The sequence below is a fragment of the Pan troglodytes genome, chromosome 13 (assembly GCF_028858775.2).
Source record: "Pan troglodytes isolate AG18354 chromosome 13, NHGRI_mPanTro3-v2.0_pri, whole genome shotgun sequence".
Lineage (NCBI taxonomy): Eukaryota > Metazoa > Chordata > Mammalia > Primates > Hominidae > Pan > Pan troglodytes.
Window position 1 is genome coordinate 76,832,000 of NC_072411.2, and position 14,676 is coordinate 76,846,675.

Sequence of the window (14,676 nt, forward strand, 5' to 3'; positions counted from 1 at the left end):
GAGCTCAAGAGATTTGCCTGCCTTGGCCTCCCAGAGTGTTGGGAGGCATGAGCCACCACACCTGACCTGAACTTAATCTTTTTTATATGCCCATGTCATCACCTTCTCACAGTTTGGATACCATTTTTAAAGAACTTGAACAAAGTATTCCTGCCTACTATGTATATTCATTGGTAAGAATAAAAACTGTCTTAGGAAAATGTTCACTCATATAGAGAGGCTTCCAACATCAGGCTGGATATTTTTTGCATGGACAAGCCTAGGACTGTGCTCCAGTTACACCTATACACACATCAGAGGAAACCAACTGGTCAAAGCTTGAGGTAATGGCAACCAAAGACTGGTGTGTTTTAAGAACATTCCAAATTTATGGTATTTTACCTCTAGAAGGCCCTTTTTGCTCATTTCCTTTCCTGAGTCATTTTAGTCTCTAAAACATGACCTCCTCTGCTTTTTGTGTCTTACCACAGTGGCATGGGCAGCTAGGTGGTTATGCTTCAGAATTAGAAAAAACAATCCTAAGATTTCTAGCTTCACATGCTCATGTTTCCTGCTACAATGTAATTGAGTGGATCTGAAAAACTGTAAAACCCCCAAAACTTCCAAGGGTTCACTAGAGCTCCAAAAACTAGGTCAGCCACGTGGCGCTTATACTTAACTCTTGGTGGTGTTTTGTGCTATTGAGTTGAATAAGCAATAGAGGAAAACATTTACATTGTGAAATATGCAGTGACTGTATGAAAATATAATCTCTTCAGTAGAGAACAATGAAACTCATAAACCAGGATTTTCCTTGAAATATGTAGTGATGAATTATAATTTTTTAGCTTAGCTCTCTCTTGATTTGTTTTCAATATGTATAAATATCAATTGAGTCGTATCCTTGTATGAGATACAAAACTAGTGAAATATACTTTAAAAATTATTTAAGCATTTGCTGAGAGACCTAATGACTTTAATAAGGCAGAACAGTGATGAAACCAACAAATGTTTGAATTTGTAATGAAAGTATTAATACAACCTTCATTAAAATTGCTAAAGGATTAATTCCCTGATTATATAAAACCAAGAGAAAACAGCAACTTAAGTTTTTTTCCTTCATTACTATTTGGGAAATGTGAAGATGATCACAGCCTGTTTTAGATAAATGGTGAGTGGGATATTTTTACTCAGAACACTTCTGAAACCAGATGTGTGGGTTTTTTCCACACCAAATTCTCTAACTCTCCAGACGCCAGCTAGGTGTCCTACAATTCAATTCAGTTCTGACACTCTCTACCTCTAGTATCAGATCCTACAAGTTAAAAAAAACTCAGTTCCACAAAACTGCCCCAATTCAGATGCCAGTTGCAAGTCCCAGGGAACCACCCATACTTGTGCTGAGCTATGAATGAGGGGTTCCTATAACCTCCTCCCCTGGTTTGTTAATTGGCTAGAACAGTTCACAGAACTCAGGAAAATACTTTGCTTATGTTTACCAGTTGATTATGAAAGATACTACAGGAACAGCCCAATAGAAGAGACGCACAGGACAAGGTATGGAAAGAACGGTGGGGGCTTCTATGCCCTCTGGGGTGTGCCCCCTCCTGACACTTCCATGTGTTCACCCACCAGAAAGCTCACCAAATCTAGTTGTTTGTTACAGAGCTTAATCTCTGGGCCTCTCCCTCCCCTTTCTGGTGGTCAATGGAGAGAAAGTTCCAAGCCCCTAATCACTGGGTCTTTCCTATGGCCAGCCCAAAGATAACTTTTGTGAGGCTATCAAAGGGCCCCAGCCTAAGCCACCTCATTAGCATATAGTCTGGTGTACTTACAAAGGATCATTATAAATAACAAAAGACTCTCCTATCACCCTGGAAATTCCAGGGGTTTTAGGAGCTCTAGGCCAGGAGCCAGGACAGAGACCAAATATATATATGCCACAGGGAGATTTTGAGCTGTCAGGCTGAGACCATCCCTTGTTTCAGAATGACCATCAACTGCATGGGATTGGTTAAAATGAGGTAAGTATGCCAGAATGCAATGGAACTGATAGCATCATCATCTATCCTCATCTGATGCCAGGAAGTTAGGGACTAGTGAGTCCATGGCAGAGGATACTGTAGCTCTTTCATGTGGTGGTGTCCCATTCCAGATGACACTTGCCCAAAGGCACGGGCAGCTAAACATTAGGCTTTTGATTTTTCCAAACAGACTTACACCGGCTCTGTGTGATGTCATTTTATTTCTGTGTTTTCCTTATCGGTTAAATGAATGTTTAAGGTCAACTTCAAAGTATCAAATGGAATTGTAAGGGTATGACTTGTGAACTCACATTTTTCCCAAAGAAACGCAAATCCATCCACGCTGTCTGGTAGCTTTCTATTGACATCTAGCACTGAGGCTTACAGTACTTTAAACTGTGACTAGTCCAAATGGATCCCATGAGTTCCTTAAGAATCAGAACCAATCTTGTTCCAAGTTCTAGCACAGTGCTTGGCACACAGGATCTGTGTACGGAATGAGTAGCAGAGATGCTACAAGGGATGCAGATTTTTTCTTTTTTTTTAGATATAATGCAAGTGAGAACTAGATCTCTAAAAATTAGGCTGACAGATCCTTGCTGATGCCAGACTTCTTTGCATTCCCCTCTACCACAATGCATGCTAGCCAAGGGGCAGAACCAACCTGGATGTTCAGTGGGCGTGTGATGCATGGTGATGACATACACGAAGGGCACTACCAGTTCGGCTCAGCTCTAATGGACAAATGTGAGTGCCTTGCAGTTGTTATGGGCAAATCAAGCTATAAAAACACTTTTTGATCTTTTAGTGGACTTGACCATAATCTATAATCAGCTTTGGGGCAGTGACTGTAAATTATTTTATTTAAAATGATCAGAACTCAAAACAAAAGATATAAAAGACAAAAAACTAACAAAAAGAAATTAAAAAAAAAAAAGAATGATCGGAATCCTGAACCTAATTTATTCAGCAGGCCTCTATTTGAGCTCATCAAGTAACCAGAAACATCTTGATAAATATCCATTCTTCCAATTACAGAAACATTTTAAATCTCAATTCAGTGAAGGACTACTTCTTCTGGTCAGCTGGTATAACTGGCATTTAAAGACAAAATAGTGTAAAAGGGAAGTCTTTGGTTTTGCAATAATTAAATGATATATAGAAAACTGAGAAGATGTAGACACTTAGCATTCAAGGCAGAGTATCTGTAGTGCTGCCAAATCCGTGGGTGATGGTGGAGAGGTTTATTGGTTCCCTCTCTCACTCCTGATTGTGTTAGAAATAGAAACATCTGCCTCATCATAAAAAGTCATGATTTAAGAAATCTCCCACTGGTCATAGAAAGATATGTGTAGAAGATTCTGGTTAATTATTGAGCAAAACGCTCCCTGGGCAACTGGGAATTGTTTCTTCAAGGAAGTGTCACCCAACAGTCCAAGCATGTTCACAGATGAAGTGGCTATTATTTCTATCTATACATCCTGAGGGTATGAACCACACATCCTTCTGTGTAAAAACATGCCAAGCACATTCTTCACAGAGCCAGTAAGCAATAACTTTGTCTGAAGACTTGCTCAGAACTTTCTCTGAACATCTGCTTCCTATTTACTATGACCTTCTGCTCCAAATATACCTCTAATTCTAGTAAGTGCCTGCTCTAAAGTTGAATATCTCTCTTCTCAGGAAAAAATGGTGAATCCATTCTAATAAAGCATACTCCTTTATAACTGAATTTCTTTTAAAAGTAAAACTCTGTAGAAAACTGACTTCAGCAATGAACACATAGTAGTCCAATTGGTTTACTTAACCCAGGGACAGATTTCTTTGATCAGATTTCTCAGAAATACGAACTGTGTTTGATGTGTCCAAAGCACTGCCTTGGTGTTTAGTGCCTTTTGGTGACCTCCATTAAAAAAAAACATTCTATGCTATATAAATCTCTGTGCATTATCAATCTATGTACCTGATGTTGCTCAGTGCAGTGGTGTTCTTCACAGGAGACTGGTTGACAGGAGAGCTGAGATGGAATATCTACTGAATAAACCATAATTTTCTCAATATCAAGACTAATGAAAGCATACTATGAATTTCCTACTATAGCCTAGGGGCAAAAATATGAAAACACTCCATATTTTCATTGGTTCCCATTATTTTTGGAATAATCTTCAAAGTTTGAACATGTGTCTTTTATTGTTAAAAATGTGAAAACAGGATGGAACTTTCGTTCTAGAAAGGTGTTCATCTGATAGGCACAGAAACAGACTCTGGAGGGTTGTTGGCTCCAAGCCACACAGGTGGCCAGTGATAGTACCAGGCCCAGAATCTGGGCTCCTGGCCCCTAGCTGCAGACCCCTTCTCTAGCCATCAGGTTGGCCTCTGGGGCTCATCTCTCAGGCAGCATTGTCAGCTCAATGCATGTCAATGTCATATATTTTTGACAAATCAAATGTTTAGAAGAAGTTACTCTTTTTAGTTAGCCTCTTTCTTCTTCTGAGAGCTCTGGCAGGAACTCCTGCCCAACCTCTCATTAAAAAGTATGTCAAGAAAATATTTTCTAGATTTCTGCCAGAGTAATATAAGAAGAAAAATAAATGGAATTAATGGTTGTTCTAACAGTAAGCAGTTTTAAATGATTATTTTAGAAGCTTATCACTTTTAACAGTAAACAAAAGAGGTCAGAAGAAGTACTCAGTATTTAATAAATGGCCAAACACATTTTCCCGAATATTCTTATGAGAAAAAAGTAAGCTATCAATATTTATTTCTAAAAGCCAATTTAATAAATAAACGCATGCCAGAAAAAATACCAAATTACAACTGAAAACCAATAATAATTTAACAGAAAATGCTGTGTTGTACACTTTTTATTGGTATGGATAACTTTTATTAAAGTAACAAATCTGAAAACACATTTTGCTTTTGCTGGAAAGAAAGTACTATGTTAGAGAAGAACTAAGAGAAACCAGAAATCATTTGCAAAATGTAGGCATGTGATATGGTTTATGGTAATGCAACAGCCAGAGGTGCTGTTTTATCCATTTGTGAGTGCGTGTTTGTACAAGCATCAGAAACCAATGACATAGACCCCAAAAGCAAAGTCACAACAGGCTTACTCTGTGAAACATGCTGGATTACAAGCACAGACTACCCAGGACGCAGAGGCGGTGCAGGCGCAGGTTTGTTGTTTCTTCTGTATGGGGTTTCCTTGCCAGATAGGGGGCTAATCATGCAATAGCTTGAGTTTCTCTGAACGTGATAAACACCCAGGATTACTAGAACCAGAAAGCGTGTGTTCACTGTTTTACAAGACAGCTGAGCGGTGCTACAAAAACAACAGAAAGTTCCTTCACTTTAATCTGGTTATATGCCCAAACCTCTAATCAAGAAATAATGCAGCTACAGGAGCAAATTAAATTACTATAAAACATTCCTTCATCTGTAAAACATTTCTTTTCCCCTCAAATTAAAAATTTAAAATAAAATGTCTTCGTTTTTGATAAGCAGCTCCACCACCAGTCTCTGATACCGTATATCATTCAATGCAGCCATAGCGTCTAGTTCTGGAGATCTCATAAGGGTGGGTCCAAAGACGATTCCAAGGTTCTCTGCATTCATAAGATTCTCCTTTTCGTGGAGGGTCACTCTGAAAAATGCAAGTACAGGAATAAATGACTTTGTGTAAGCCATATGTTCTTCATTGTGCTTGAACACTAAAACAACAAGATTCACAATTAAAGTTTGCATCCGCTTATCAACTCTTCCACTAGGTTATTTCTCTGTAATTTCAAAGTACTGACTTTCCTTAAAGTAAATTATGTCAAGAGATAATTTAAACTTGTGGTGATCACTGAGGCTCAAGCCTGAGTTAATGTGCTGCACTGTATGGATTCAGTTCTATCTATGGATCCTCCTGCCACAGCCCACCTACAGCCTATAGTTCTAAACCTACATTTGCAAATAGCTGAGAAGGAACTGGGTCACCTTGATTTAATCCACCCACCCTCCCTTCACTCTGGCTGTCTTTGCTATAGAGTAGTTTTGCAAGTAGACAGTTGAGTAAGTGTCTAGGAAGAGAACAGCAGCGACAGTAATAAGCAATGGCTATGGGTAGGCACCATCGTCAGGGAGGGTATGTGTTTATATGCTTTTTACCACTGCACAGTAACACAGAAAATATCATTTGAGAGTTAGTCCTCTGTTTTAGTGTGGAACACTTAATTACATCCCAATAGGAAGCAATCCTGAGTTTATAAGCGAAGTTGTAAGCACATTAAACAAAGGTTTTAACTCATGGTGCTCTTAAAGAGGAAAAATGTAAACATTCATGAGTGACTAAAATATCATTTTTATATAACTCATGCCTTTGGCCACATACATATTTTTGTTTCTGATTGGTTTTATATTTTGAAAACCTAAAACCACTAAAACTTGGTCATGTAATTTGGAAATCTTTGCTTCAACTGATAGAGATCGAGGGTGACCAAGTAGGGAGTAAAGCTGCATGACTATCGCCTGAAAACATCAAACCACAATTAACTGAAATACTTCGTTTTCCATTCCTCCCTTTATCCCTTACTTCTTTACTCCACCACTTTTTACATCAGTTTGCAGTGTTGGCAACATTAATTCAATAATCGAAAATCCTATCACCAAGTTTGAAGTGCTTTTTTTGGAGCAAGAAGATAGGAAAAGTGAGCTGCCTTGCAAGTTGCAAGTTGCTTTCTTCTTGCTTTATTATGCAAGTGTCTTTACAGCCACAACTCTATCTTTCCACAAAAATTAGTGCATGTCCTTGGCAAAATATTGGTATTTCTAGCATATCTGAAAACATATACTGGAACTGCAAATCCATTTATAACACAATCAAGTCTGCACTCAGTATTATAGTGTAAAATGTTTTTAGCATTCCTTCTCAACTAGTGCAATTTCACAAAAGACAATATAGCTATGCATTTATTTATTCATTCAATAGATTATTTGTCCTTTCTTTCACCCTTCATTTCATTTTGTCCTTAAAATTTGGATGCAATACAAGTGTAAGACTCAAAGTCTGTAGCTTGCCTCTTTAGATGTGCCATGAGGTACCGGAGGGTTTCGCAGTGAGCAGGTGGCAGTAGTTTCAGTGCTTCATGAAGGGTTTCCAATTGCTCATCCGGATCCATAATTTCTAAAATAGCAAGTCGAATACCAAGAAGAAAAGAAATAACACAAAACTGATACAAATGGTTCACTGAATTCTATTCTTGTGATAATGCTCTGAAACTGGTAAGAAATGCTTTCTCATAATTCCTTGTCCACAGCTTTGGAAATTATTTTTAAGGTTCAAGTCCAGATTTCCAAAGGCTCTTAGTTTCAATGTGGCAACACTATTTACTTGGACTTTTGGGGATGGAGGGAACATCCAGTTTTGTCACTTGAGTGTCTTGGAGTCTGACAACTTTCGAAATTGGACACTGAATACAGGATGTAACTACAAAAAATTCAGACGTGTCGACACAGATAAAAACTTATACATTCAAATGAAGTGACTTTAGAATAATACTTATAGAATGGTACATTGCTTAAAATATTTTGAAAATCCCTTTTCAGCAATGGTATACTAACCATGTCACTCCATTACCCACTATGACCCCAAGAAAGTCTTATTAATTGATATTCATACTTTTTTCTTTTTAAACCAAAACATGTACCATCCAACATTTACTTGCTTGATTCATTACACTGTTTTAAATTACTTTGTTTTATATAAAAAAATCGAATCTACCTTCAAAATGCACACATTTTCTATGACTCAGACATTCAGAAGAATGCATGGCAGACTTTGAAGGCACTTCCAAATGTTTTGCCTGATGGTGAGAGCCTTGAAATAAATGTGACTCTTCCAAGGGTGTAAATTTTGAAGGGAACCATCTTAATTTGAATGTTTTAGTTCCAAATGTACAAAAACCCAGCACATTCCTTTGAGATCAGACTGCATTCAATTCATTAGTCATTTGTATAACTGAAAACAATTAACATATTTGGAATTCTGTGATCTCAAAAAAGAGCACCACAGTACATTCCTGCTTCTCAAAGGTCAAAAGATGGGGTGCTTTTAAAAGTTGGGTTAGGCCAGGTGCAGTGGCTCACACCTGTAATCCCAGCACTTTGGGAGGCCGAGGGGGGTGGGTCATGAGGTCAGGAGTTTGAGACCAGCCTGGCCAACATGGTGAAACCCCGTCTCTACTAAAAATACAAAAATTAGCCAGGTGTGGTGGCGGGTGCCTGTAATCCCAGCTACTTGGGAAGCTGAGGCAGGAGAATTACTTGAACCCAGGAGGTGGAGGTTGCAGTGAGCCAGGATTGTGTCACTGTGCTCTAAGCCTGGGTGACAGAGCAAGAATCCATCTTGGGGGGGAATAAAAAAAAGGTGGGTTTCAAGGTAATTTCAATGAGACTCCATGCTGCTGAGTCCTAATCAGGGTGGTGGCCTTGAAATGCTAGGAAGACTACATCTGACCAGAATGCACAAGATAAAAAATCCTAGTGTTTCTAACTTATAAAACAAACCAACTCAATAGTAATGAATTGAAGTCAGGTAAAAATTGGCATAAGATGAATGTGAAAATTTCCTAGCACTGGTAAAGCAGATTTGATAAATTTCAGAAACTGAACAATGACTGAAGCTTTTTAATTCAAACAAATTTTGACCATTTTACAATCTCTACCCCAAATTTCCTCACAGTTCCTGGCTCATTTCTTTGAATGAAGAATGTATTTGCTTTTTGCCATGATAAAAAATGTATGGTCACTGAACTTTGGGGCCTTTAAAAAGTGCCAATTTATAACAGTAGTGCCAGCTCAGATACTGAAATTTAATCATTGAATTTCTAGAATAAAAGACGAATACTCCACTTACTATAAAAACTACTAGTTAGGGTTTTTGTTTTTTGAGACAGCTCTGTCACCCAGGCTGAAGTGCAGGGGCATGATGATGGCTCACTGCAGCCTCGACTTCCTGGGCTCAAGTGATCCTCCTGCCTAAGCCTTCCAAGTAGCTGGGACTGTGGGTGCGTACCACCATGTCCAGCTAAATGTTAATTTTTTATGGAGACAAGGTCTCACTATGTTGCCCAGGCTGGTCTCAAACTCCTGGGCTCAAGCGATCCTCCTGCCTCAGCTTCTCAAAGTGCTGGGATTACAGGTGTAAACCACTGCACCCAGCTCTAGTTTTTACTACAGGATAAATTAATTTGAAGCTACACAAATCTGGAAATTAAAAAAAGAACCCAGTTTCCTTTTAATTTCCACAGTTAATCTCTGTAGGGAGAACTGTGAGATAGTGTTGTAGGGTGAGCAAAAAACATCTCCTGCACATGGGGAGCTTACTTGCTACTGAGGGTGACTGACAATAAACCATGAATATGATATATTATAGTTACACTCTATTAGAATGAGGCAAGTGCGATGGGAAAAACAGCAGGATAAGCATTGGAAGTGTTGGGGGCGTTGCAACTTTAAGTGGGGTGGTCAGGATAGATCTCAATGGGAATGAGCCATGTGGAGATCTGGAGAAAGACAGTGCTGGTGGAGGAGCAGCCATGCAGAGATCCTGAGGGGAGAGTATGCCTATAATGTTTGAGGAGAAGTGGGGAGCCAATTGTGGCTGCAGCAGAGTGAGTGAAGAGGGGGATATTAGCAGGTGTGGTCAGAAGGGCAACATGGCACTCAATCATGTCAAGGGATGTAGGCTATTTTAAGGATTTAGCGTTTACTAAGAGAAATGGGAAGGTTATCAACAAGGAAAGGTCATGATGTGACATGTATTTTTCAGTTATCTGTACTCTGGCTGCCTAGTGGAAAACAGACTGTGGAAGGCAAAGAATAAAAGCAGAGAGACCATTCCAGTAATTATTAAAAACATCCAGGTGAAGAATGACAGTAGCTTGGACCAGGGGGTAGCAATGAAGGTAATAAGAATTTGTTGGATTCTGGGTATATTTTGAAGGTTGAGTTCATTGGATTCCCGATGAAGGATGCATGAGAAACAGAAGAATCATGAATGATCCAGGTTTTTGGCTTCAGCAGCAGCGAGGACGAGGCCTCTATTAACTGAGATTGGAAAGACTGGGTGGAGGAGGTTTGGTGGAGAAAAGTTCCATTTGAGATGGCTGTCAGGCATTCAAATGAACATGCTGACTGTGGATTAATCTGGTGTTCAGGGAGAGGACATTTACATCTCCAGGCTGGAGATATACATTTGGAAACAAATGACAAAATGCACTGAATATACTGAGATCAAATTGGCAGACATTCTTCTCCAGAACTCATTTCTCCTTTTCTTCCACTTACAAAAGTATTACCCATTACCATTTTTTATAGAACACAACTCTTTAGCTATAAGAAGCATAATTTAAGAGAGAAATAGACAAAATGGAATGTATTCAGAGATGAATGACCATCATCAGTTGTCAAATATACAAAATACACATGGAAAAGGGTGATGTCAAGAACACTGCCAATGGGAGAGAGTTATGAAATAAAAACAGGCAGATTTCTATTGTACACAGAAGGGCTTCATGACTGTTACATCTGTCCACCAGTGGACTGGCTGCCTCTGGAAGCAGTGAGTGAGTCTTGCAGCAACTAGATATTTCAAAAAGAATGTTTTATAGAAGACAGTCTAGCTGCATGACCCCTTAGAATATGTGCAAACTCTAACATCCTACAGTTCTCAATATAAAATTATAAGTTGACTTATTCAACAAATATTTATTATACCTATTACGTAAGTAAGGGACTATCACAGGTACTGTGGGAAAAGGAACATGAGCAAGAACTCCTCCCTTTAAAAGGGATTCCGGTGAAGTAGGAAGACAAAACGTAATTACAACCTTCCAGCATGAAGGAAGGAGGCAGTAAAGATGTCCAAGTAGAGGTGATGGGAATCAGAGGAGAAAGATGGTCTGCAGCTGAGAGGTCCAGGGAAGAGCAGATGGCATTAGAGGAGGGCCTGGAAGGATCTGGAAAATGTGAACATTGTCGGAGAAGGAAATAAAGACTCTAAGCCCATAAAGATCTAATTAAAAGCTCTTCTACAGTATGTCTAGTTAATTTTACACAGAGAAACTTGAATACAAGAAGATTAAAACTTAGCAAAAGGGGCAGCTCAGTGGCAGAGCTGAGGAAATACTAACAAGTTCTCCTTCCCAGGCTTCTCTTCCAGAGATTTCAAGTTGCTTGGGACCAAGAACCCTGGGCTTTATTTGAGTTGATCTCAAGGTTACACGCTGAGACGTGTAGCTTTTTGAAGCTGCTCTGGGAACAGAGTTCTCAGAATCCTTGGCCAGAGGAAGATGTCTCCCCTCATTACCATAGGGAGCTCAACTTTGGCAGTGCTGTTTCCATCGTGACCAGGAAGCATCCATAATGCTGGGTTACTGGAGGCTCTGTGACAAGCACCCATCCTTTTATTCTAAGGCAGCAATGTCTTAACTGCAGGGGGAGGGAGTGAGGAAGGTGGGGGTGAGTGAACACAGACTTCAGGTGGGTTCATCAGGGAGTTTCCGGGGGCTTTGGAAGAACTTCCAGCTGTAGCATGGGATGACCTGGCCTTCTCCACCCTTGCTTTCCTTTTCATTTCTTGCAGTCACCCCCTTCCAGCTTTTAAGCTACAGGTTCCTCCAAGAAAGCTGCAAAAGCAGAGCTCAAACAGCTTTTGTAGAAGAAAGGTTTAATGTAAATTCTGATATTTTGTTGGCAAAGGATGCTAATAAATGCCAGAGACATTTTTAGGAGCTGAGAGAGAAAAAAAATTTTGGAGAATATATCCGCATTAGGAAGGATCATTTAACCCTGTCCCTCGTTTGAAAGGGGTTCTTCCTTCTTCCCTTGTGTAAGTCTCATTCCCTCTTCTATCAAGTGAGCCAGGCGGTGTGACAGAGTGGGTAAAGCAAGGGCTCTGACCTTAGAGGTGTGTGTGAATGCCATTGCCGCCTCCCCTAGTGAGCAATGTGATCTTACACAATTTACTGATAGTCCATCACATCTCCTTTCTAAAATTACATCATGGATGTAAAGTGCTCGGCAGGATTCATGGCACCTCGTCTATGCTCTATAAATGTAAATTTCTCTCATCTTCCTTATCTGTCTTTTAAGAGAATGGCCGTATCTGCACATCTAAAGAATGAAACAGACTCTACTGCCAGAAGAGAGTGTACAAGGACACAATATTCCACAAACAAGATATCGCTATTAAACATGTACAACAAATGTTTATATTATATATTGGTATTATGCCAGGGTTTTTGGTGTCATTCATAAATCAGACATCCAAATAGCTGAAATTATGAGGAGAAATTTCTACCTTGATTTCCGAAAGTTTCTTTCTTATGATGTGGTTTCCAGAGTTCTCTGAGGGGTGAGATAAGGGGGCTTGCTAATTTTGGACAGGAAGGCTGTTTCAGAAACTCCATAACGATGACAAATGATTTGGAAGGATAATAAAAAGGAGAGATTTTCTTCAGCAGCTAAGGTGGGTGTGGGGAAGGAAGGAGAGGTCATTTGGAATTGTGGGGACAAAGGCCTCGAAATCCAAGAGGAGGCTTGGCTTTTACTTCTTCCTAGATATGGCGGTGTGTGGAGTTCAGAACCTGGGTTTGCATCACTGCTTTGTCCTCTGCTGATTGTGTGCCCCAGAGTTAGGCATAGAGCCAAGCTTCAGTTTTACTTCCAGAGTGGAAGCTTACCCACTTTCAGTGGGATCGGAGTCCTCGGGATCAGAGCATACTGTGGACTGGGCAGCTTTTCACGGGCTGTGTGTGTGTGTGTGTGTGTGTGTGTGTGTGTGTGTGTGTGTGTGTTGCTTTCTAGATGAGTGGCAATCAGACTTAACTGGAGAGGAAATGTCTGCCCCATGAGACAAGGACGTGTGAGATCCCTCATACAAATTTTCATGATCAGCACTGCGTCCATAAGAGACCTAGAATTTTTCATGCTTTCTAACCTAATGCTTTGAAAGAAATCAGTGTAATTCTCACAGCTGTTCTCTACATGGGAGCTTGAGCTGACCCACAAGAAATCAGGCCTCCAGGGAACTAACCACAAAAATCCTCTACAAAAGCCCTGAGAGGGAAACTAAAATTTAGAACAAAGAGAGATTGTAATTCATGAAATTCCCAAGTCAAAAAGCAAATTAGTGTTACTAAGGAAGTGATGTTATCATCTAAAGATGAAGACAACATATGGTTTTAAAGAGAGAAAAGCAAAATGACAGAAATAGCCTATCTTTTCCAAAAAAACCAGTAATGCTAATACTTAAAACCAATAAGAATTCCCTTCTTTAAAAAATGAAGTGTGAATTACAAGTATGATTTTTACAGCATAAATGAACTTTGACAAATAAACCTTTGCTTTTTCTCATTTTCATTTTAACTAGAATTTAAAAAAACTTCTTGATATAAAATAGTGCTTTTTAAAGTACAATGTGTGGGCCAGTGCCAGTTTGCTGTTAATAGTCTGAGTTAACTTATACAAGCACAGAAACTGAGAATAAGAATTTAGAAACATATAGTAATCTGATAGAAATTTTATGTTTGCTGAATTTAATAAAAGATAGTTGGTTTTTTGTTTGTTTTTGTTTTATTTCTTGAGACGTAGTTTTGCTCTTGTTGCCCAGGTTGGAATGCAATGGCACAATCTCAGCTCACTGCAACCTCTGCCTCCCGGGTTCAAGCAATTCTCCTGCCTCAGCCTCCTGAGTAGCTGGGACTACAGGCGCGTGCCACCACTCCCAGCTAATTTTTTGTATTTTTAGTAGAGATGGGGTTTCACCATGTTGGCCAGGCTGGTCTTGCACTCCTGACTTCAGGTGATCTGCCCACCTCAGCCTCCCAAAGTGCTGGGATTACAGGCGTGAGCCACTGCCAGCCTGGTTTTGTTTTTTTAATTTACTTTTCCAGTTATTCATTTTTATTTTATTTTACAAAAGCATTGGCTTACATCTAAAGAGCACTGGTATAAGCCTTATTTTGGAAAATGAGGTTTAGCACATTACAAAGAAGCTTCTGATGGTATTAAGTCATAAAATAATCTACATTAGAGAACAATGCAAAATTCTTGTAAGTACATTAACTATAGAGAGAGGCAAAGGGGAAACATTTCATAAAATGCATTCAAGTTAGCCAGAAAACCAGGAAGGTGATTACCAAGAGGAGGTTGTCAGGTTATTTGAAATACATGCATTCATACTTACTGGCAGATTCTATAAACTTAGGGTAGGCATCATATGTAATGAGTGGAATTGGCAAATCCCTGAAGTACAGTTTAAGTGCACCAGTGATAATGTTGATATCTTCATACATGTTCACAGAAATATCTGCCTTCTCACCATCTTTTAAGGATGTTGAAAGAAATAAAAGTAAATATCTGGATTCACAGCACTGTTTTAATGAATGACATATCTGTATACAAATCAGATTTTAAAGATTAGCAATTCTTCAGTTTTTAATGTAAAATTTAGTGTGCTACGTTACATATTAATAATTAATTTTCTGTGAAAGAGCCTCTTCTGATCTCCAGCATGCCTTACCTGCCCTACTAGAGAGGTTAAACTCCCCAGTTATTAATATTTTCCTTTATAGCCCTTATTAAAATAAAATCAATAGCCACTGTGTGATTATTATTTAATGTGAGC

The 14,676-nt window shown here is 39.2% G+C and overlaps 1 protein-coding gene across 12 annotated transcripts in view; it reads right to left on the reverse strand.

Annotated features, from left to right (window-relative positions):
* Nucleotides 1–4,852: 4,852 nt before the first annotated feature.
* Nucleotides 4,853–14,676, reverse strand: part of CHN1 (chimerin 1) — a 206,801-nt gene continuing 196,977 nt past the window's right edge. For all 12 annotated transcript variants that reach the window (XM_003309320.6, XM_063791313.1, XM_054679957.2 and 9 more), the window contains 3 exons: nt 14,236–14,373; nt 7,065–7,170; nt 4,853–5,646 (listed from right to left, as the gene is read on the reverse strand). In XM_003309320.6, coding sequence (XP_003309368.3) covers nt 5,475–5,646; nt 7,065–7,170; nt 14,236–14,373 — 416 coding nt within the window. In that variant the 3' untranslated portion in view covers nt 4,853–5,474. The remainder of the gene's footprint in view (nt 5,647–7,064; nt 7,171–14,235; nt 14,374–14,676) is intronic.